The sequence below is a fragment of the Rhamphochromis sp. 'chilingali' genome (genome assembly GCF_963969265.1).
Source record: "Rhamphochromis sp. 'chilingali' genome assembly, chromosome: 2".
Taxonomy (NCBI): domain Eukaryota; kingdom Metazoa; phylum Chordata; class Actinopteri; order Cichliformes; family Cichlidae; genus Rhamphochromis; species Rhamphochromis sp. 'chilingali'.
Window position 1 is genome coordinate 45205650 of NC_137930.1, and position 16694 is coordinate 45222343.

The 16694-nt window shown below is 41.1% G+C and overlaps 1 protein-coding gene across 1 annotated transcript in view; it reads right to left on the reverse strand.

The window, feature by feature from the left end:
- The window catches only part of met (MET proto-oncogene, receptor tyrosine kinase), a 72544-nt gene that overhangs the window by 33800 nt on the left and 22050 nt on the right, over nucleotides 1-16694 (reverse strand). Inside the window, exons 3-8 of the mRNA XM_080876061.1 lie at nucleotides 12971-13174; nucleotides 3935-4063; nucleotides 3672-3845; nucleotides 2489-2646; nucleotides 1759-1873; nucleotides 340-476 (exon numbers count right to left, since the gene is read on the reverse strand). Coding sequence (XP_080732187.1) covers nucleotides 340-476; nucleotides 1759-1873; nucleotides 2489-2646; nucleotides 3672-3845; nucleotides 3935-4063; nucleotides 12971-13174 — 917 coding nt within the window. The remainder of the gene's footprint in view (nucleotides 1-339; nucleotides 477-1758; nucleotides 1874-2488; nucleotides 2647-3671; nucleotides 3846-3934; nucleotides 4064-12970; nucleotides 13175-16694) is intronic.

A 16694-nucleotide genomic window follows, 5' to 3' on the forward strand; every position in this document is an offset into this window, starting at 1 on the left:
TTTCTCATCGGTCCTGCAGGTAATTCTGCTTGTAGAGCAGAAAAAAGTATAGAATGAGGACAAGAGCAAGAAAAACAAGAGATAATGAAAAAAGATCATTTAATTTTATTAGCCTTTCTGCAAAGGCTAATGCTAGGCAAAAAAAGTCTCCCTAAAATGAAAGTAATGCTAAGGCACAATAAACACTTGTATATTCTTTTCTGATGACATGAAAAAAAAAAACCCTCCCCAAAAGCCCACAACTAAAAAAGCTAACTTGAAATTATCCATACAGACAATATATCTGTGTAAGCCAAACAGAAAACAAAGGTAGCATTAAGAAAAAAAGAGTGATCGTACCTCTGAACGTTGCAGATTGCATTCCCTATTGTCACCTCTCGCTTGCTTCCCGTATCCAGGTTTGCTCCTGTAATGGTCAGCATGGTGTTTCCTGACTTTGGCCCAAATGTTGGGAAGATGTCACTGATCACAGGGTCCTACAGGTAGAGAAGGAGACAACCACCAACTTTTTTTAAATCTGGCATTGACATTAACATTAACATGTGGTATGAACACTACTGGACTACAAAGTAAAGGTATGAACGTACCCAGGATTTATGAAGAACACATGGAGATTTTAGTGCTCACGATATCAGATTTTCAGATTTATCTAGCTATCAGATCTTCTTCCATGTTGCTGCAATATCAACTGAATGGTGTTATTAATGATGGAGGGTAAACTAAATATTTACAAGAGCTGGGTTTTCTCCATATTTATCATATATCATGTTGAAAGAGGAGCTCTGAGTTTGGGCTCAGGATTTTGACATTGCTACTTTGAAAATTAGGCTTAAAATTTTCCTTTTTGATAAAGCCTATAAGTTAAGCCTGGCTCAGGTGGCCCTGAATCCTCACTTAATTACGCAGCAATAGGCCTAGGCTGCTGGGGGCTTCCCATGTTGCACTGAGCACTACTTTTTCTCAGATCTTTTCACTCACCATGCATATGCGTTATTCATTTCTCTGTGTCCACAGTGTGTTTTTTGTCCTGTCTCCTGCCCCTAAACCCCAAGCAGTTGCAGGAAATAGATGCCCTCCCTGAGCCTGCTGGAGATTTCTTCCTGTTAAAAGAGAGTTTTTCCTTCCCACTGTTGCCAAGTACTCGCTCATAGTCGTCTGATTGTTGGGGGTTTCTTTGTATTACTGTTGGGTCTCTACCTTACATATGAATTTATTTATCGTGAATATGAGTAATATTACAATTACATAAATTATTATTTTCAATATATCAAGTACTTGTTCATGTGATCATCAGTGATGGATTTCTGAGGCGGTTTGGAAAACTTGAGAGCAAGTTAACTTTCTAGCAGTGTACAAGAAGTTCGGTTGATATTTTAGGACAGCTTACTTGTCTGACATTTCTCACCCCAGGGAAATTAAGCAGTGATGCACCAGTTCATAAGAGTGCAGTTATCACTACCCATTTGTTTTGCACAAGGCTGTAGCCCAAGATGCATTTTAATAACGGGTATGTATAAAGTTTGTTACCCACTCTGTGGGTAAAAAATATATAGTTTTTGAAACTGACTCTAAGAATCGTAGGAACCGAAGAATTACAAATCAATCCTAAACAGTTTTAAACAGCAGCTTTACCATCATCAAGTACACTTGGTAACATGTGATATCACCATGTTCCATTTTTACATGTCAAGAATCAGTTGTAAAGTACTGAGATTTTCAAAACAGTGATACCAAAAAGAAGGAGAAAAGTAGTCTTACCACAAAATTGAAACCCTTGAACTTGGTCACATTTTGGCCACTGGTGACCTTCACAACGTCTCCTGATGGGGTGAGGTTCCCATTAAACACTGGGGAACAGTGCATCTCAGTCCACCTATAGCCAACCCCCCCCAAACAACACATAGATCAGGCATTATACCCTGCCAAGCCAGCCGGCATTTAGCTTAATTCAATGATCATCCACTGCCTTGCAGGAATGCACAAAGACACAATTTTCATGGGATTGTGTGGGCAGTGTTTTTATTTTCCCCCCAATTTGTAATGAGGTTGTTTGTAGCAAAAGGGTTCTTCTGAATGGGACATGGCCCCAGTGGATTTGGGAAAGCGGAAAGTCTGCATTCAGCGATTTTTCCCAGCAATTTTTCAGTTAAGGGAGTCATGTGTTGAATGTTGCAGGCTGCAAAAGAGTTAAGGGTGGGGGTGTTTGGGGCTTCTTAACATTCTTCCTTCAACACAATAACCCCTAATAAATGTGCTCTCCCCCTATAGGACACCAGTGTAGTGGTCCCTTTGTTTCATAAACACTCACCACTTAACATACACTCTGGCTCTCCCTTTTCCTCTAAAAGGTGGCTTTTCAGATACTGTGCAGAACCAGTGCTGTTTGAATACGTCACAGCAGGCCAGTGCAACTTGCACAAAACACATGCACAACATTTATTAACACTCCCATCCCCAAAAAACACTCTTTACCAAAACACAAGCATACCTGTTGGAGTTTTCTTGCCTGGACAGTTTACAGGAAGCCCCTGCCACCTCCACGGTTACCATGGAAGCCTTGAAGTTATCTGTCTTGTCGAAGCCAAAGTTCTTGCCACAAATCGTCACTACAGTAGAGCCTCGTATTGGTCCAGAGGCTGGACTAACCTAATGCATTCATAAAGAACATATTTTAAACAATCCCTTTGACATTTTTCTTCCCATAAAATTGAGATGTGGACCCTGAACTTAACAGACATGTGCAATACTACAAATATGTTCTGAGATGAGATGTAGAAAGTAAAGAAGTGTGCAGTTGAATTCTGAACTTAATTTTCTCCATTTCTAAAAACTGCTCAATACCAAGCTTTTTCAACTAACTGGTTTCCTTCTTAGAAAAAAACAAAACAAACACAAACACACACACACACACACACACACACACACACACACACACACACACACACACACACACACACACACACACACACACACACACACACTCTTTGAGCACATGATGCAGAAGAGTAAGTAACAACACTTAGAAGGTAACAACCAGGCAACGACTGCTGTGCAAGAAACATCCACTCAGCTTTTCTGGATTGAGGCCGACCCTCAAGCAAGACCTTCAAGCACAAAAGGTGCTTTTAGAGGTACATTTAGGGCAATGGAGGTCAGCTGCCATTTTTGTGTGTGTGTGCGTTTAAATGAAGGCAGAGTAGCAGCATGGAGTGTAGCATTAAAGTCAGAGAGAATGGAATCCAGCTGAGCTTAGTTGAGTCTGACAATGCCAGAGCAGAGTTTAGTAGTTCAGTGCAGCTGTAAAACGTTTGCCTCTCAGGAAGCACCTTAACCTTCGTAAGTACTATACAAATACAGTTCAAACACGTGCAGATGAAAGGCTCAACAGACAGGTTACATGAACAGTATTTGGCAGGAGAAGAGTAAGAGACAGTCTGTGTAAGGTATGAACACAGCATGGTGTGATTGTATGATACATGGTTAAGGAAACACAGTCAGGAGAAGTTACTTAAGTTTGCTTTTTATTTCAGAACCACTGAAGAACATATAGAAGAAACCTAAAAACTGAAATATCAATGAGCTTTAATAGCGCTCATTTTGGATGACCAAATCATGCCTGTGGCTAATGATGAACACGCAAAACATGCACAACCTTTGTGTACTGTGGTTACCTTGGTAATCTCAGGTGTGCAGTAGTCCTGGGTCCAGATGGAGGAGGTGCACTCGCTTGCTCTTGTACAGCGTCCATCACACCAGCCACATTCTGTCACTCTTGACGACAACAAACACGAAATGCATGTGGTCAGCTGACCACAGCCGGGGCCAATTAAAGGGACCTTAGTGATCTAGGTGGGCAGAATTCAGAACAAAAGAACTTAATATAAAAACAAACAAACAAAAAAGGCACAGGCGCATTCCATAATTAGTGGTTTACCTTGTTTCCTGTGGCCATCAGAATGGCTCCATCTGAATGGTCAGCATCGAGCAGTGCTACACTGGCGGTGACAGGTCTCGAGTCCAGGTGGATGTTGACATGGGGAGAGGCAAATCGGGAGAACAACACCTAAAAGAGGGAAACATTACTGCAGTTATCCTAAAGGGGTTTCAGTTCATACCGATGTCTGTCATATACTTACATGCCTGTGACAGAGTAAAAATATAAGTATGAATATTTTATAAAGACGTGCTAAAATAGTATGGGCATATTTGTTGGTACCAATAAAGCAACTATTAATCCTGGCATAATATTCACATTTTAAACAAAGTTTAATTCAATTCAATTTTATCTTTATAGTACTAAATCGCAATAATAGTCACCTCAATGTGTTTTATACTGTAAGGCAAAGACTCTACAATAATAATCTAACAAAGTAACAAAGTATTTAATCTTAATTATCAACACAGGTGTCTTTGAGCTTTTCATCAGCCATTCAGCTTACTTTGGCTGTTGCTTAATCAGGTATCACTGTATGCAACATACTGAACATTAACCAGAGAAAGCAAAGGAGACAGCTGTCTGTGGATCTCCGACAGAAGATTATAGATATTAAAGGTTAAGACTATCTCCAGAGGTTTTGTGCTCCTGTGACCACGGTTGCCAATTTTCTTACAAAATATAAGCCAACCTTCCAGGATGTGTACAGAAGGAGAATTACAACCCGGGTTCATCAGAAGTGATAGTGTGGATGGTAGAAGAAGAGTAAAGAAAGCCATTCAAAATCTTGTCACTATCTGATCACCCCATCCTCTGCATGTTAAACAATAACGGGTTCCATGGAAGACGAACCAAGCGGGCTCCTCTACTGCCGGAAAAATACAAAAAAGTGAAACTGCATGTTGACAAACCCCAAATTCCTTTGGACTGAGGTAAAAGTGGTGATTTTTTTTTCTATCAGCTTTAACAAAGGACACCTAGTGTACCTACTGTGAACATGGAGCGTCAGAAAGCTTAGCCCCAGGTTGTGGGTCCTAAAACAGGATAAGGACCCACAACAGAAAGCTAAAAGCACTCAAGAATGGCTGGAAAATAAACACTGGACTACTTAAATGGCCCTCCATGAGCCAGGATCTTAATCTTCTATTGAACATCCATGGGAACAGCTGAAAATATGCAGTGTGGAGACACTACACTGGGCAAGACACTTTACCCTACTGCCTACTGGAGTTGGCCAGAGGGGCCTCGCTTCTGTCAGTCTGCCCCAGGGCAGCTGTGGCTACAACTGTAGCTGCCTCCACCAGTGTGTGAATGTGAGAGTGAATGAATAGTGGTATTGTAAAGCGCTTTGGGTGCCTTGAAAAGCGCTATATAAATGCAATCCATTATTATTATTATTACTATTATTATTATTATTATCATTATGGCGTGTTTGCATTTCTTTAATTGTATCAAATATTTAACTGAATCAGAAATCAAAAATAAAGTCAGATATGTGTTAAATATGGAATAAACAACACGAGATGGCAGTTACAAGTCATTTCAGAGATGGTACCAACCAATTTGTTCACGTCTGTATAACGACAACATCATCATCACAGTCCCAACTCTGGTACTGCTTATATAAGCTGAAACTGACTGCAACATGTATCAGAAGAAGAAGCCACCCGGAGACGATTATCAAACAAAAATGTAGCCATTCAAAATGATCTAGTAACAAGAGTACTACTTTCTAAGAGAAGATAGAAACAGGACTTAAGCAGTTCTCTCTCTTTTTAAAAAAAACAAATGTACAACAATACATTGCGTTAGCACCCAACACACACCTCCCACCACTAGCCAACCCCCATTTTTTAAGCAATCAGCACTCAAGTCAGATCAGGACACCTGATAAGTAGGTGGAGGTGGAGTTATTTTCCTTTGTCACCTCTGTTTTTCATTATTGCTATATTTATTCATAACAGGGGAAACTTGGGAAACATTATATGAACAATAGCAACGCTGGAAGATTGACTTTTTATTGACATGAAGGAAAACGATCCAGAATGTGTCATCTTTCCTGAGGCAATTCTTCATTGGATTTTGGCTCACTTTAAAAGATCTATTGTGCAAAGCAGAGTTGACACACACACTCTATGTATACTCGAAATTTCCAAAACAGGAACTTCACATGTGTAACCAATGGCAATTATAATCTGTCTTAACCTAATATACCAATGTGAATGGACTCAATATAAATGTTATTAGCTAATTTCAGAAAATCTAAATGGCTGGACAATTATTTATAGCAGTTTGCAATATAATTACCAACACAACATGTGTTAAAATAAATGGAATGCCACATTTCCCCAATTGATTGTTTCGGTTGAAAAAAAAAAAACAAAACCCAGCCCAACAAACACCATTATACATTTTGATATTTTCTCTAAGAGCTACGTGTCTGGAACATTATTTAGTAAACAAAACGGCCGAGTACCCGTTTCACTAAGCCTATGCAAAACACAATATCCACAAAAGAGTCTTAAATTAACTCCAAAGGTTTATCATTAACATGATTTATGTGTATTCAAACACTAACAATGACACAGTAATGAAACTATAGAAATCCGTGAATGGAGTGGGAAGTTTGCTTACAACAGCTGGACTCTGAAAAAACATGGTGTCCTCATACTGAAGCTGGCATTTTTTCAACTTTAGTGACCATTTGATCTAAATGTCTCAGATTTGTCTTTTAGCCACATTTTGATAGTCTGGCAGTACTTCATGTACCCTGCCTTTGTACCAAGGCACTTTTTTCTACCCTTAACATTCCTCAGGGATTTTGGAGATTTGGCAGATTTGTCGGCAGCACATCCGAGAGACAAATCTTCTGTCCCAGCACATCCCAAAGGTATTCTTTTGGGTTGAGATCTAGTGACGGTAAAGACCACTGTGAGTACAGTGAACTCACTGCCATGTTAAAGTAACCAGTTTGACTAATGTTTGAGCTTTGTCACACAGAAGGAGCCCATCAGAATATCTACATACTTAGGTTGGCAGTGGGCTTTGAAAAATGATCACTTAGTAATAAGGGGGCCAAAGTCTGCCGCCTTTATACCACCATGAATATCACCAATAACTGGCGATACAAGCAAGATGGATCCATGCTCTCATATTGTTTATGTCAAAACCTGACCCTATCAACCTGATAAGATAAGAGACTTATCAAACAAGGCAACATTTTTTCAGTCTTCTATTATTCATTTTGCTGAACCTGTGTCAACTGTATCCTCAGTTTTGTGTTCTTAGTTCTTAGTTGTTATTAATCTCTGCGTCCCTTCCACAGCATGTCTTTTGTCCCATTTTCCTCTCCTCGCCCCCAACTGCCCTTCGCTGAGGCTGGTTCTGCTGGAGATTTCTTCCTGTAAAAAGTGAGTTTTTCCTTCCCACTGTCGCCAAAACACATATAGGGGGGTCGTCTGATTGTTGGGGTTTTCTCTGTGTTATCGTAGCTTTACCTCACAATATAAAGCACCTTTAGGCAGCTGTTTGCCTGAATTGAAGTGAAATAAATGTAACGGGTTGCTGAAATGTGACTGGCTGATTAGATATGAACATACCATGTACCTAATAAAGTGGCCAGTCAGTGTATGACACCCCACTGCTGTGAATGCACAGTTTTCCAAACGTGGGAAGCCAGGGGATTTTACAGATCCTTCCAGTGCTTTCAGGTGCTGCGGCCATAACCTCCAAAAGGTGATGGATGGTTAGAATGAATGCTTTTGACACTTTTGACAATCAGTTAGCTTGATGCTTGCAATACAATTTACTGTACTTACATGCAATACATGACCACATGTCATCAAATATGAACAGAGCTTCAAGAAATGATCGAAAGCACATCAATTTTCCCCACACACGTGCACACGCACCCAACACCTGGAACACCATTCATCACTTGTGGTTATGCTGCAATTACAGACCTCGCAGCAAGCTGCACAGAACAGGGTCTCTAATAGGGTGTGCGGTTACACCAGTGCCATTAAACCTTTTAAATAATACACTCACCCACCTACACACATTTTTTTCCACATCAACTCTGCAACACTATTTATACTCAAAAAAGAGAGTTGTGGTATTGGAAACACAACAAATCATGTCCAGCATATCTCCAACACACTGACAGGGCCCTGCAGGAACAAGGGCTGCGTTATACAGTGGGGCAAAAAAGTATTTAGTCAGCCACTGATTGTGCAAGTTCCCCCACTTAAAATGATGACAGAGGTCAGTAATTTGCACCAGAGGTACACTTCAACTGTGAGAGACAGAATGTGAAAAAAAAATCCATGAATCCACATGGTAGGATTTGTAAAGAATTTATTCGTAAATCAGGGGGGAAAATAAGTATTTGGCCACCTCAAACAAGGAAAATCTCTGGCTCTCACAGACCTGTAACTTCTTCTGTAAGAAGCTTTTCTGTCCCCCACTCGTTACCTGTATGAATGGCACCTGTTTGAACTCATCATCTGTATAAAAGACACCTGTCCACAGCCTCAAACAGTCAGACTCCAAACTCCGCCATGGCCAAGACCAAAGAGCTTTCGAAGGACACCAGGAAAAGTATTGTAGACCTGCACCAGACTGGGAAGAGTGAATCTACAATAGGCAAGCAGCTTGGTGTGAAAAAATCAACTGTGGGAGCAATCATCAGAAAATGGAAGACATACAAGACCACTGATGATTTCCCTCGATCTGGGGCTCCACGCAAGATCTCATCCCGTGGGGTCAAAATGATCATGAGAACGGTGAGCAAAGATCCCAGAACCACACGGGGGGACCTGGTGAATGACCTGCAGAGAGCTGGGACCAAAGTAACAAAGGTCACCATCAGTAACACACTACGACGGCAGGGAATCAAATCCCGCAGTGCCAGACGTGTCCCGCTGCTGAAGCCAGTGCATGTCCAGGCCCGTCTGAAGTTTGCCAGAGAGCACATGGATGATACAGCAGAGGATTGGGAGAATGTCATGTGGTCAGATGAAACCAAAGTAGAACTTTTTGGTATAAACTCAACTCGTCGTGTTTGGAGGAAGAAGAATACTGAGTTGCATCCCAAGAACACCATACCTACTGTGAAGCATGGGGGTGGAAACATCATGCTATGGGGCTGTTTTTCTGCCAAGGGGACAGGACGACTGATCCGTGTTAAGGACAGAATGAATGGGGCCATGTATCGTGAGATTTTGAGCCAAAACCTCCTTCCATCAGTGAGAACTTTGAAGATGAAACGAGGCTGGGTCTTCCAACATGACAATGATCCAAAACACACTGCCCGGGCAGCAAAGGAGTGGCTCCGTAAGAAGCATTTGAAAGTCCTGGAGTGGCCTAGCCAGTCTCCAGACCTCAACCCCATAGAAAATCTGTGGCGGGAGTTGAAAGTCCGTGTTGCTCGGCGACAGCCCCAAAACATCACTGCTCTCGAGAAGATCTGCATGGAGGAATGGGCCAAAATACCAGCTACTGTGTGTGCAAACCTGGTAAAGACCTATAGTAAACGTTTGACCTCTGTTATTGCCAACAAAGGTTATGTTACAAAGTATTGAGTTGTATTTTTGTTATTGACCAAATACTTATTTTCCACCCTGATTTACGAATAAATTCTTTACAAATCCTACCATGTGGATTCATGGATTTTTTTTTTTCACATTCTGTCTCTCACAGTTGAAGTGTACCTCTGGTGCAAATTACTGACCTCTGTCATCATTTTAGGTGGGGGAACTTGCACAATCGGTGGCTGACTAAATACTTTTTTGCCCCACTGTAGCTGTCATTTCTGGTTCAGTACAAAAAAAGTTACACAATGCACTATTACACAGTTGCTTTGCATTTACACTGTTGATATCCAGACCTGGTTCAGTTGAAGCGCTCACACAGAAACACTGTTACCTCTATCAATCTGGACCTGACATGTAATGACTGGCTAACCATACTTTGTTGCCTCGTTTGAGTTTGGTAAGAGTCCCTCAATGAGAAGTTACTGCAAAACGAGAAAACAGAAACATGAATAAATCAGTAAATCTTCTGTCCGTTTGTGTGGGTCAGTGTCCCGTAAATCCCTACAGTTCTGTGCATTGTAAATTTTAAATGTGATTTTGTTGGTTGGCTGATACACGGCTTGCCCTCGCCCTCACCCTCAGAAATGTCTGGTTTTCCTGCATCATTCTTCCCACTGTTTGGGCCTCATGATCAACATTAGCTTTGTATCATTGAATATAATAGGTAGCTTTCCTCTGGGGACAAGGCCATACAAGAGGAATCTCTCTGGAGGGAATGGCGGCGTAAATTACAGCTTATTGTATTAAGCAGGCAGGGGGGAAATTTGGCCTATAAACACAGCTACTGTGTTATTCCCACAGTGGCCTAACTGAAGTCGAGGGAAACACTTCCTGAGCCAGAATGGAGTCCATCGGGGTGAACAACACTCTTTCTTTCACTGCCTCTACCCTATGCTCCCTCTCACCTTGTCCATTGGGAACAACCAGGAAACTGAAATACATGAAAAGTTGACATATTCTTTCTACCGCACTAACAATGAAATGAACTGCTATAGCAAAGACGACCACCTCTCACAGCTTCTTGTCTTGTTGTTGCATAGCTTGGGCTGAGACTGACCAGGTGGCCAGAAGGTCATCAGTTCAAATGTACGCCTTCCCAGTTTAGGACTAGAAAAGCTAATGAGCCAATGAGCCAACAAAATTTTCATGGTAAACACAAAGTGGTTAGAATAGATAAACGGTGAAGTGGGACTACAGTGGTTTGGTTCCAGGTGGAGACACAACCTTTTGTGGTTTTGTTAGGAATAACATCTGAGATACCTGATTTTATGACCCCTTGTGACAAAGGAGCAACTGAAATAGCTTTGAAGTAGTTTGTGTCAAAATCAAGTGCATCTAAAATTCACAAGCAATGTTTGCACCCATACATTTCCCACCTTTGTGACTAGAAAACCAGAGTTTCCCTCGATGTTTTATAGGGAAGGTGCTTCTTCTGCTAAAAAATTGATTGATGGAAATTTTTAACCCACAGCAAGCAAGACTGTTGCACTCCACGGGTTAAAAGTAGGTAAAAGCATGAATGAGAGAAGATCAATCCAAAAAGCAAAAGGTTTACTCATCATTTTTTTATGATCTTACAATATCTTCCTAATGATTTTCACTAAGTTTTCTTTGTTCATTTGGATTTCATGCCTTGGAAATATCTTTTAACCACTATTCCTGATCAGCGTCTTTCCCTCCTGACTGTTGACTTTAATGTCCCTCTTTGGTCCGTTTTTAGAAAAAGATATTTGTACGCAATAACAAATGAAATGGCGAGCTTTGCAGTGCAATACAGCTGGTCTCCTCTTCAGACTTTTAGCTAAAACAATGAACCACATCCAATTCAGGCAGCCACAAAAACGCAAAAACAGAACTGAAGGAGGGGCTGGAGTGGTGGTGTTTGACGGTACAGAAACGCATAGCAACAGCTGCACGGGACGCTCAGGGAGTAGAAATGTGGCGTGTGAGAGAACGTGTCAGTGAAACTCGCCGTTCACCATCAACGTGTCGTTCGACTTGTAAACCCCCCTCACGCCCCACTACCATCGTCTCTACCCTTCCTCCATCCTGCGCTGCCTTTCCGTGCAGCTGTCAGCCCTTTTTTCCACATCTTTCTTGCTGTTCTTTTCCATGCGTCTTCTCATTCTTGTGTTTCAAAAACACGTGAGGTAATTTAGTGTTTACTTTATGCATTTCATTCCATTTGCCACAGTTTTTTGTTTTTATTATTTTTTACAGACACACCAATGCACCACTTGCTGCACTTGCTGTATTTTCAGCTGCAACCCTTGCATGCATAGTTTTATTGTCCGAGTAAATGACTTCAGCACCACAAGAAAACTGAAAGTAGCTGCAGATGGTGAGTCACAGTCCAAGATGCAGCTACACAGGCTTGTCATATTGACTTAATTAAACTGAAAGCCAAAATGTTATGTTTTACCTTGATAATCCGCCCTTGCATGACTCTAATTAGCTAAAGTACCTCTTACAGGCTAAATATTCATTTGAACTTCAGGTGCATTGGAATTAAATACTAAATGACTGCATGTGGTATTTATTAGTCTTAAATGTGATTCCTTTTAAACTTGTGTTTTTGTACTTTTCTATCAAGGCTTAAAGTTACGTTGTATGCATTGTGTATGCATTACCAGAGTAGCGACCTCTTTGAGGTGTGTAGCCACAAAAGTACTGTTAATTTTTTGTGTTTTTATTGCTGCTAGCTGTGCTTATAAGGTATGATTTTGAAAGTATATTTAACATAATTCTCTGAATTCTCAGAGAAAGTTTTAGCTTCTAGTTTGTTAGATCACAGTCTAGTATTAATTTATTGATATTTCATATTTTACTAATTTTCCGTAATATGTGTAACATGGAGATTGTGGAAACTACTTGCTAACCAGTGTAGCTAGCATTAGCTGATAGTTTAGCCCTGCTGTTCAAATATGGCCATTTCTGGCTTAAAAACATCTGGCTCTATAATTCAAATCACACATCCTTTAAGAAAATTAAATTAATAAACTGAGGACCTTGAAATTCTGCCTTTCTTTTATAAAGTCATCCAATAACATCCTTAAAAAGAATGACCAGAGGCGTGGAATCTACTGCTGGTCTGAGCACTAATAGCCTAAATAGGGACGGTATTTGCTCAGATGACTAGTTAGAACATAGAGTTCTTTGAAAGCTCACTGAGCATAGTTCAAAGGTAAGCAAACTGTGAAAAACTGGAAGATTCTGGAGCTTGCTGATAGTTTCCCCTAACTTGCTTCTAGTTAAGACACCTGGACTTGTTTTCTCTACTGTGTCTCCTGCAGGACACTTTCACCCGACATCGATCAACATCCTGGCACATTTACATGAACAGTGAGATAGGGAAACTGCTTTAAGATTATAAATGCAGGCCTGTAGAATACATTGCATGCATTTGACAGGCAAATTAAGACACTGACGGTGACTTGTTTACCTGTATTTGACGTCCATCAGCAGTTCCTAGGTATACCACAGCACGACCGTGGACTGGCACCACAGTAATTGAGGTCACCAAGGTGTTTGTCAAGTCTTTGTGCCAGTATTCTAACCTCTCGTATAACTGGGTCACCTGTAGGCGATATGTGCTCTCTTTTCCTTCGTGGATTCCTTCATGGGGGTCGCAGTCATCTGATGAAGTCTGCAAAGAAACCACAGGAGTCAGTGGGAGAAAATTTCCTCTAGCGTGCCACAATAATAATAATATACATGGACATAATAGTGGAGAAAGTACTTTTTGCTGTGGTTAGAGACATGATACTGATAGGATATATGATGTAGCCAAGAAATGTCAAATACCAGTGTGGTCATGTTCAACAATGAAAAACATCCGATATGGAACATATAATTAAAATCAGTAAATTTGGATAAGAATGAAAAATATGGCATAACCATAAAAATCTGATTACCAGAAAAATAAAACAATATACTTTTAAGCGAGATCTGATCTCTTTGTCCAAACAGATTCTAAAAAACGACTTGTTATATAATATCATGTTGAGCTATCTTATTTCATTTCTGTTCAGTTGGGGGAGGGTCAGGAGCCAAAACCTCCTAAGCCCACTCTTAGCTACTCTTTCATCAAACCGAGCTCGTAATGGAGGTCTCAGTGTGATAGTACCTCTAGGGCAAGTACATGCTTTGTTGAACAGAGGTTTGAGGACTGGAAGATTTCATGGGAAACAGCGAGGAGATATTCATGCTGTTTTTCATTCCATGTGCAGTTTTTTCTCCCTCCAACTGGGAAACCCCACTTTTTCTCGCTTTCTCCACCCTCCTCCTGTTTTTCTTTGTCCTCGTGAGTTTAGAACCAAAATCTGTTACTCTCTTAGTTTGCAAATGCTGCTGGGTTGTTCACATTGTTGTGTCTGGAGCCTCTGGAGCATACAGTGAAAGCACGGACTGAAGCCAGAGTTGGATTCAGGGTCTTTTCTCTTTCAATAACCACCCCCCTCCTCTTACTGCCCAGCGCTGCTCTCACTGTTCGGACTCTTGTGTTTAGTCATGGCCTTCTGTCCTAGCCTCGGGTTTCATTAATTATTAATGACCCAGAGAGTGGCGGGCCTCTTGTGGCTCTTAAGGTCCTTGACCTGGCTGCTTGACCAGACCTCCACTTTCTGTTGTCTTCTCAACTTCAGTGGTTGACAACCTTTTCTTTGTAGTCACAAAAATGGGCAGGCCGTACAAGCAGAATGATTGCTGAAACTTGTAGACAGTCTCAGTGCCTCGGTGTGTACAGCCCTAACAGTTAACGTCTACCACTTAATGCCACACAGAAATGTTCATGACTTTGGTAGTGACCATTTATTGTGCACAAAAGGGCAAAAATTTAATTGGCTGCCTCCAAAACTGCTAATCACTTACAGGCTCATTATCCTTTTCTGGTTCTATCTAAAGTAAGCTTGGGTTGTTATTTGCGGTGTGTGTGAAATATGCTGCATCATTTGTTTAGTGTCAAGCTTTGAAACTCGGGAGAACAATGGTGAAGTAATAAATCTGAAGGTTTTTTGTTCAATTTCAGTGATGTTACTTAAACAGAGATAAACAGGACCTCACGGAGAGGAAGGCAAGGAAAGCAGAAAAACCTGGCTGACTTACAAGCATGCTGCAACAAACCTTGGTTAAATTAAATATCCTCAAGGCCAGTGGTTGCAATTACAGAGACAATGGCTAAGTCAAAACCAGCAAAAATGTGGAGGAAATTTAAAGCTGGCAGAAAGATTGGCTGTTTTTTTGTTAAGTCCACAGCTGGCAGGTGATGAAGCCAGCTGATATGGATGGAATTGCGAGGCTTTAAAGAGGAACATTTTTTCAGAAATGACACTTTGCGACTGAAATTGATTTAGACTTGGATAAGTACATGGACACGTAGGACAGTAGACACACAGGACAGTGTAAGGGCTGAGGCAAGAGAAACACCTCTTCTTCAAACAAGACACAAACCTGTTTTTTATCTGTTGATGTGTATGTGTAAGAACACCTTCACAAAGTCTACCCTTCTCATACATTTGATCACAACTCCAAGCAGAACATCAATATCACTGAGCACATATGAATCGGCGAAAACTCTACCGACTTTCCTAAAACTACAGCAGATGGAGATGTCACGATCACTACAGAGATTACACCCTGCAGCTCAAAAAACAGGCCCCAGGCTGATTATTTTCAGAGCAAACAAACAGGACTTTAGGTGTTTGTTGAAGTGGAATAGGACGTTGGGTGATAGAGCAGAAAGGGTCTGGGAGGCATCCCTGTGCTAAATTATTTTTGAAAGATCAAAGCAATGAAATTGGACAGTCGAAAAGACTGTTTTGACAAGCTTCGTTTGAAGCACCGCTGCTGTTATCCTTGGCTGTTTCTTGGCACAGAGACAGAGAGTTTGCCACAGAGTCAAACAGGTTCTGCAAGAGGGTGACGTTTCCCTTAAAGTCTGATAGAGACTTAAATTAAATATTTTTATTCAGTAACTGCCAGTTAGAAGAAGTGCAATTTCAACAACTGACAGTCAAAAAAAAAAAGAGGAACCTCAGAGGAACTCTGCAAAGAGCACCTCACTATTTCCACAATCAAACGTCAGTATTAATAAAAGTGTTATTAATCAATGACCTTAGTAATTCTAAGTTCAAACCAACATTTTCACATTTTTCTTACATTCATCTTTTAGAAGATTTATGGTGTTGGCAAGATGTTCTACATCTTTCAAGCCATTTTGTGAACATGTCTTCCAGTCGTGTAACAGGCACCACGGGGCACATACATGAGATACTGTACACCTTTTGCTCTGTACTTAACCAGCAGTTATTGTCCCCAAAACAACGGTCCTGCGATAGGGTTTCGGCGTTGTGGAGCTCCCAAAAGCCTGGGGCACTGCTCAGGAGAGTCAAGAGAGGGGTGAAAGGTGATCCACATAGGCTTCAATGTCACTTTCATATTCTCGCTGTTGCTCCTGGGTCCAGTGTGAAGAGATACACTAATACCTGAATTATAAAGCATGGACTGGGTTACAGCCAGCAGAGGCTTTCGGTATGACAGTGTGTTCAGTGCCAATCCAGGGGAAAATGATTAAAAAAAGGTTAAAGGCACTTTTGCTAATATAAAAAAATGTAACGGTTGTTGTGGGGGTATAACACTGTGTTAGCAAACTTGCACTCATGAAATTCAGGAGGTCTGTGTCACTGCTGGCCTCTCAGCTGGCACTCTCCCTCAAATAACCTTTGACCTCTTGATCGCGTGTGCGATTGCACACTCCAGACAGCAGGGAGGTTTGGCTGTCGTTGGGGTGTGTGTGAATGCAGTTTTTCGAGAAATAGAAAGCAAATGCAATGTGCGCACGTATGGGCCCAGAATGTCTGTGTACACGTGTGTGTATGTTTGCAGCAGGGTATTGTTGCACTTATGTTGGGACACACATTACTGTACCCCACCTGGAGTCAGTATGCACGATACTCTGCAACCTGATCTCAACAGCTGTAACAACCATGATGTATGTATGTATGTGTGTGTGTGTGTGTGTGTGTGTGTGTGTGTGTGTGTGTGTGTGTGTGTGTGTGTGTGTGTGTGTGTGTGTGTGTGTGTGTGTTTAAAATGCACAGGTGGCTGGTACCAATATACAGTCTGAAAGTGTGTGTTGTAGAGAAAAACATCTGCACACATAAACAGGT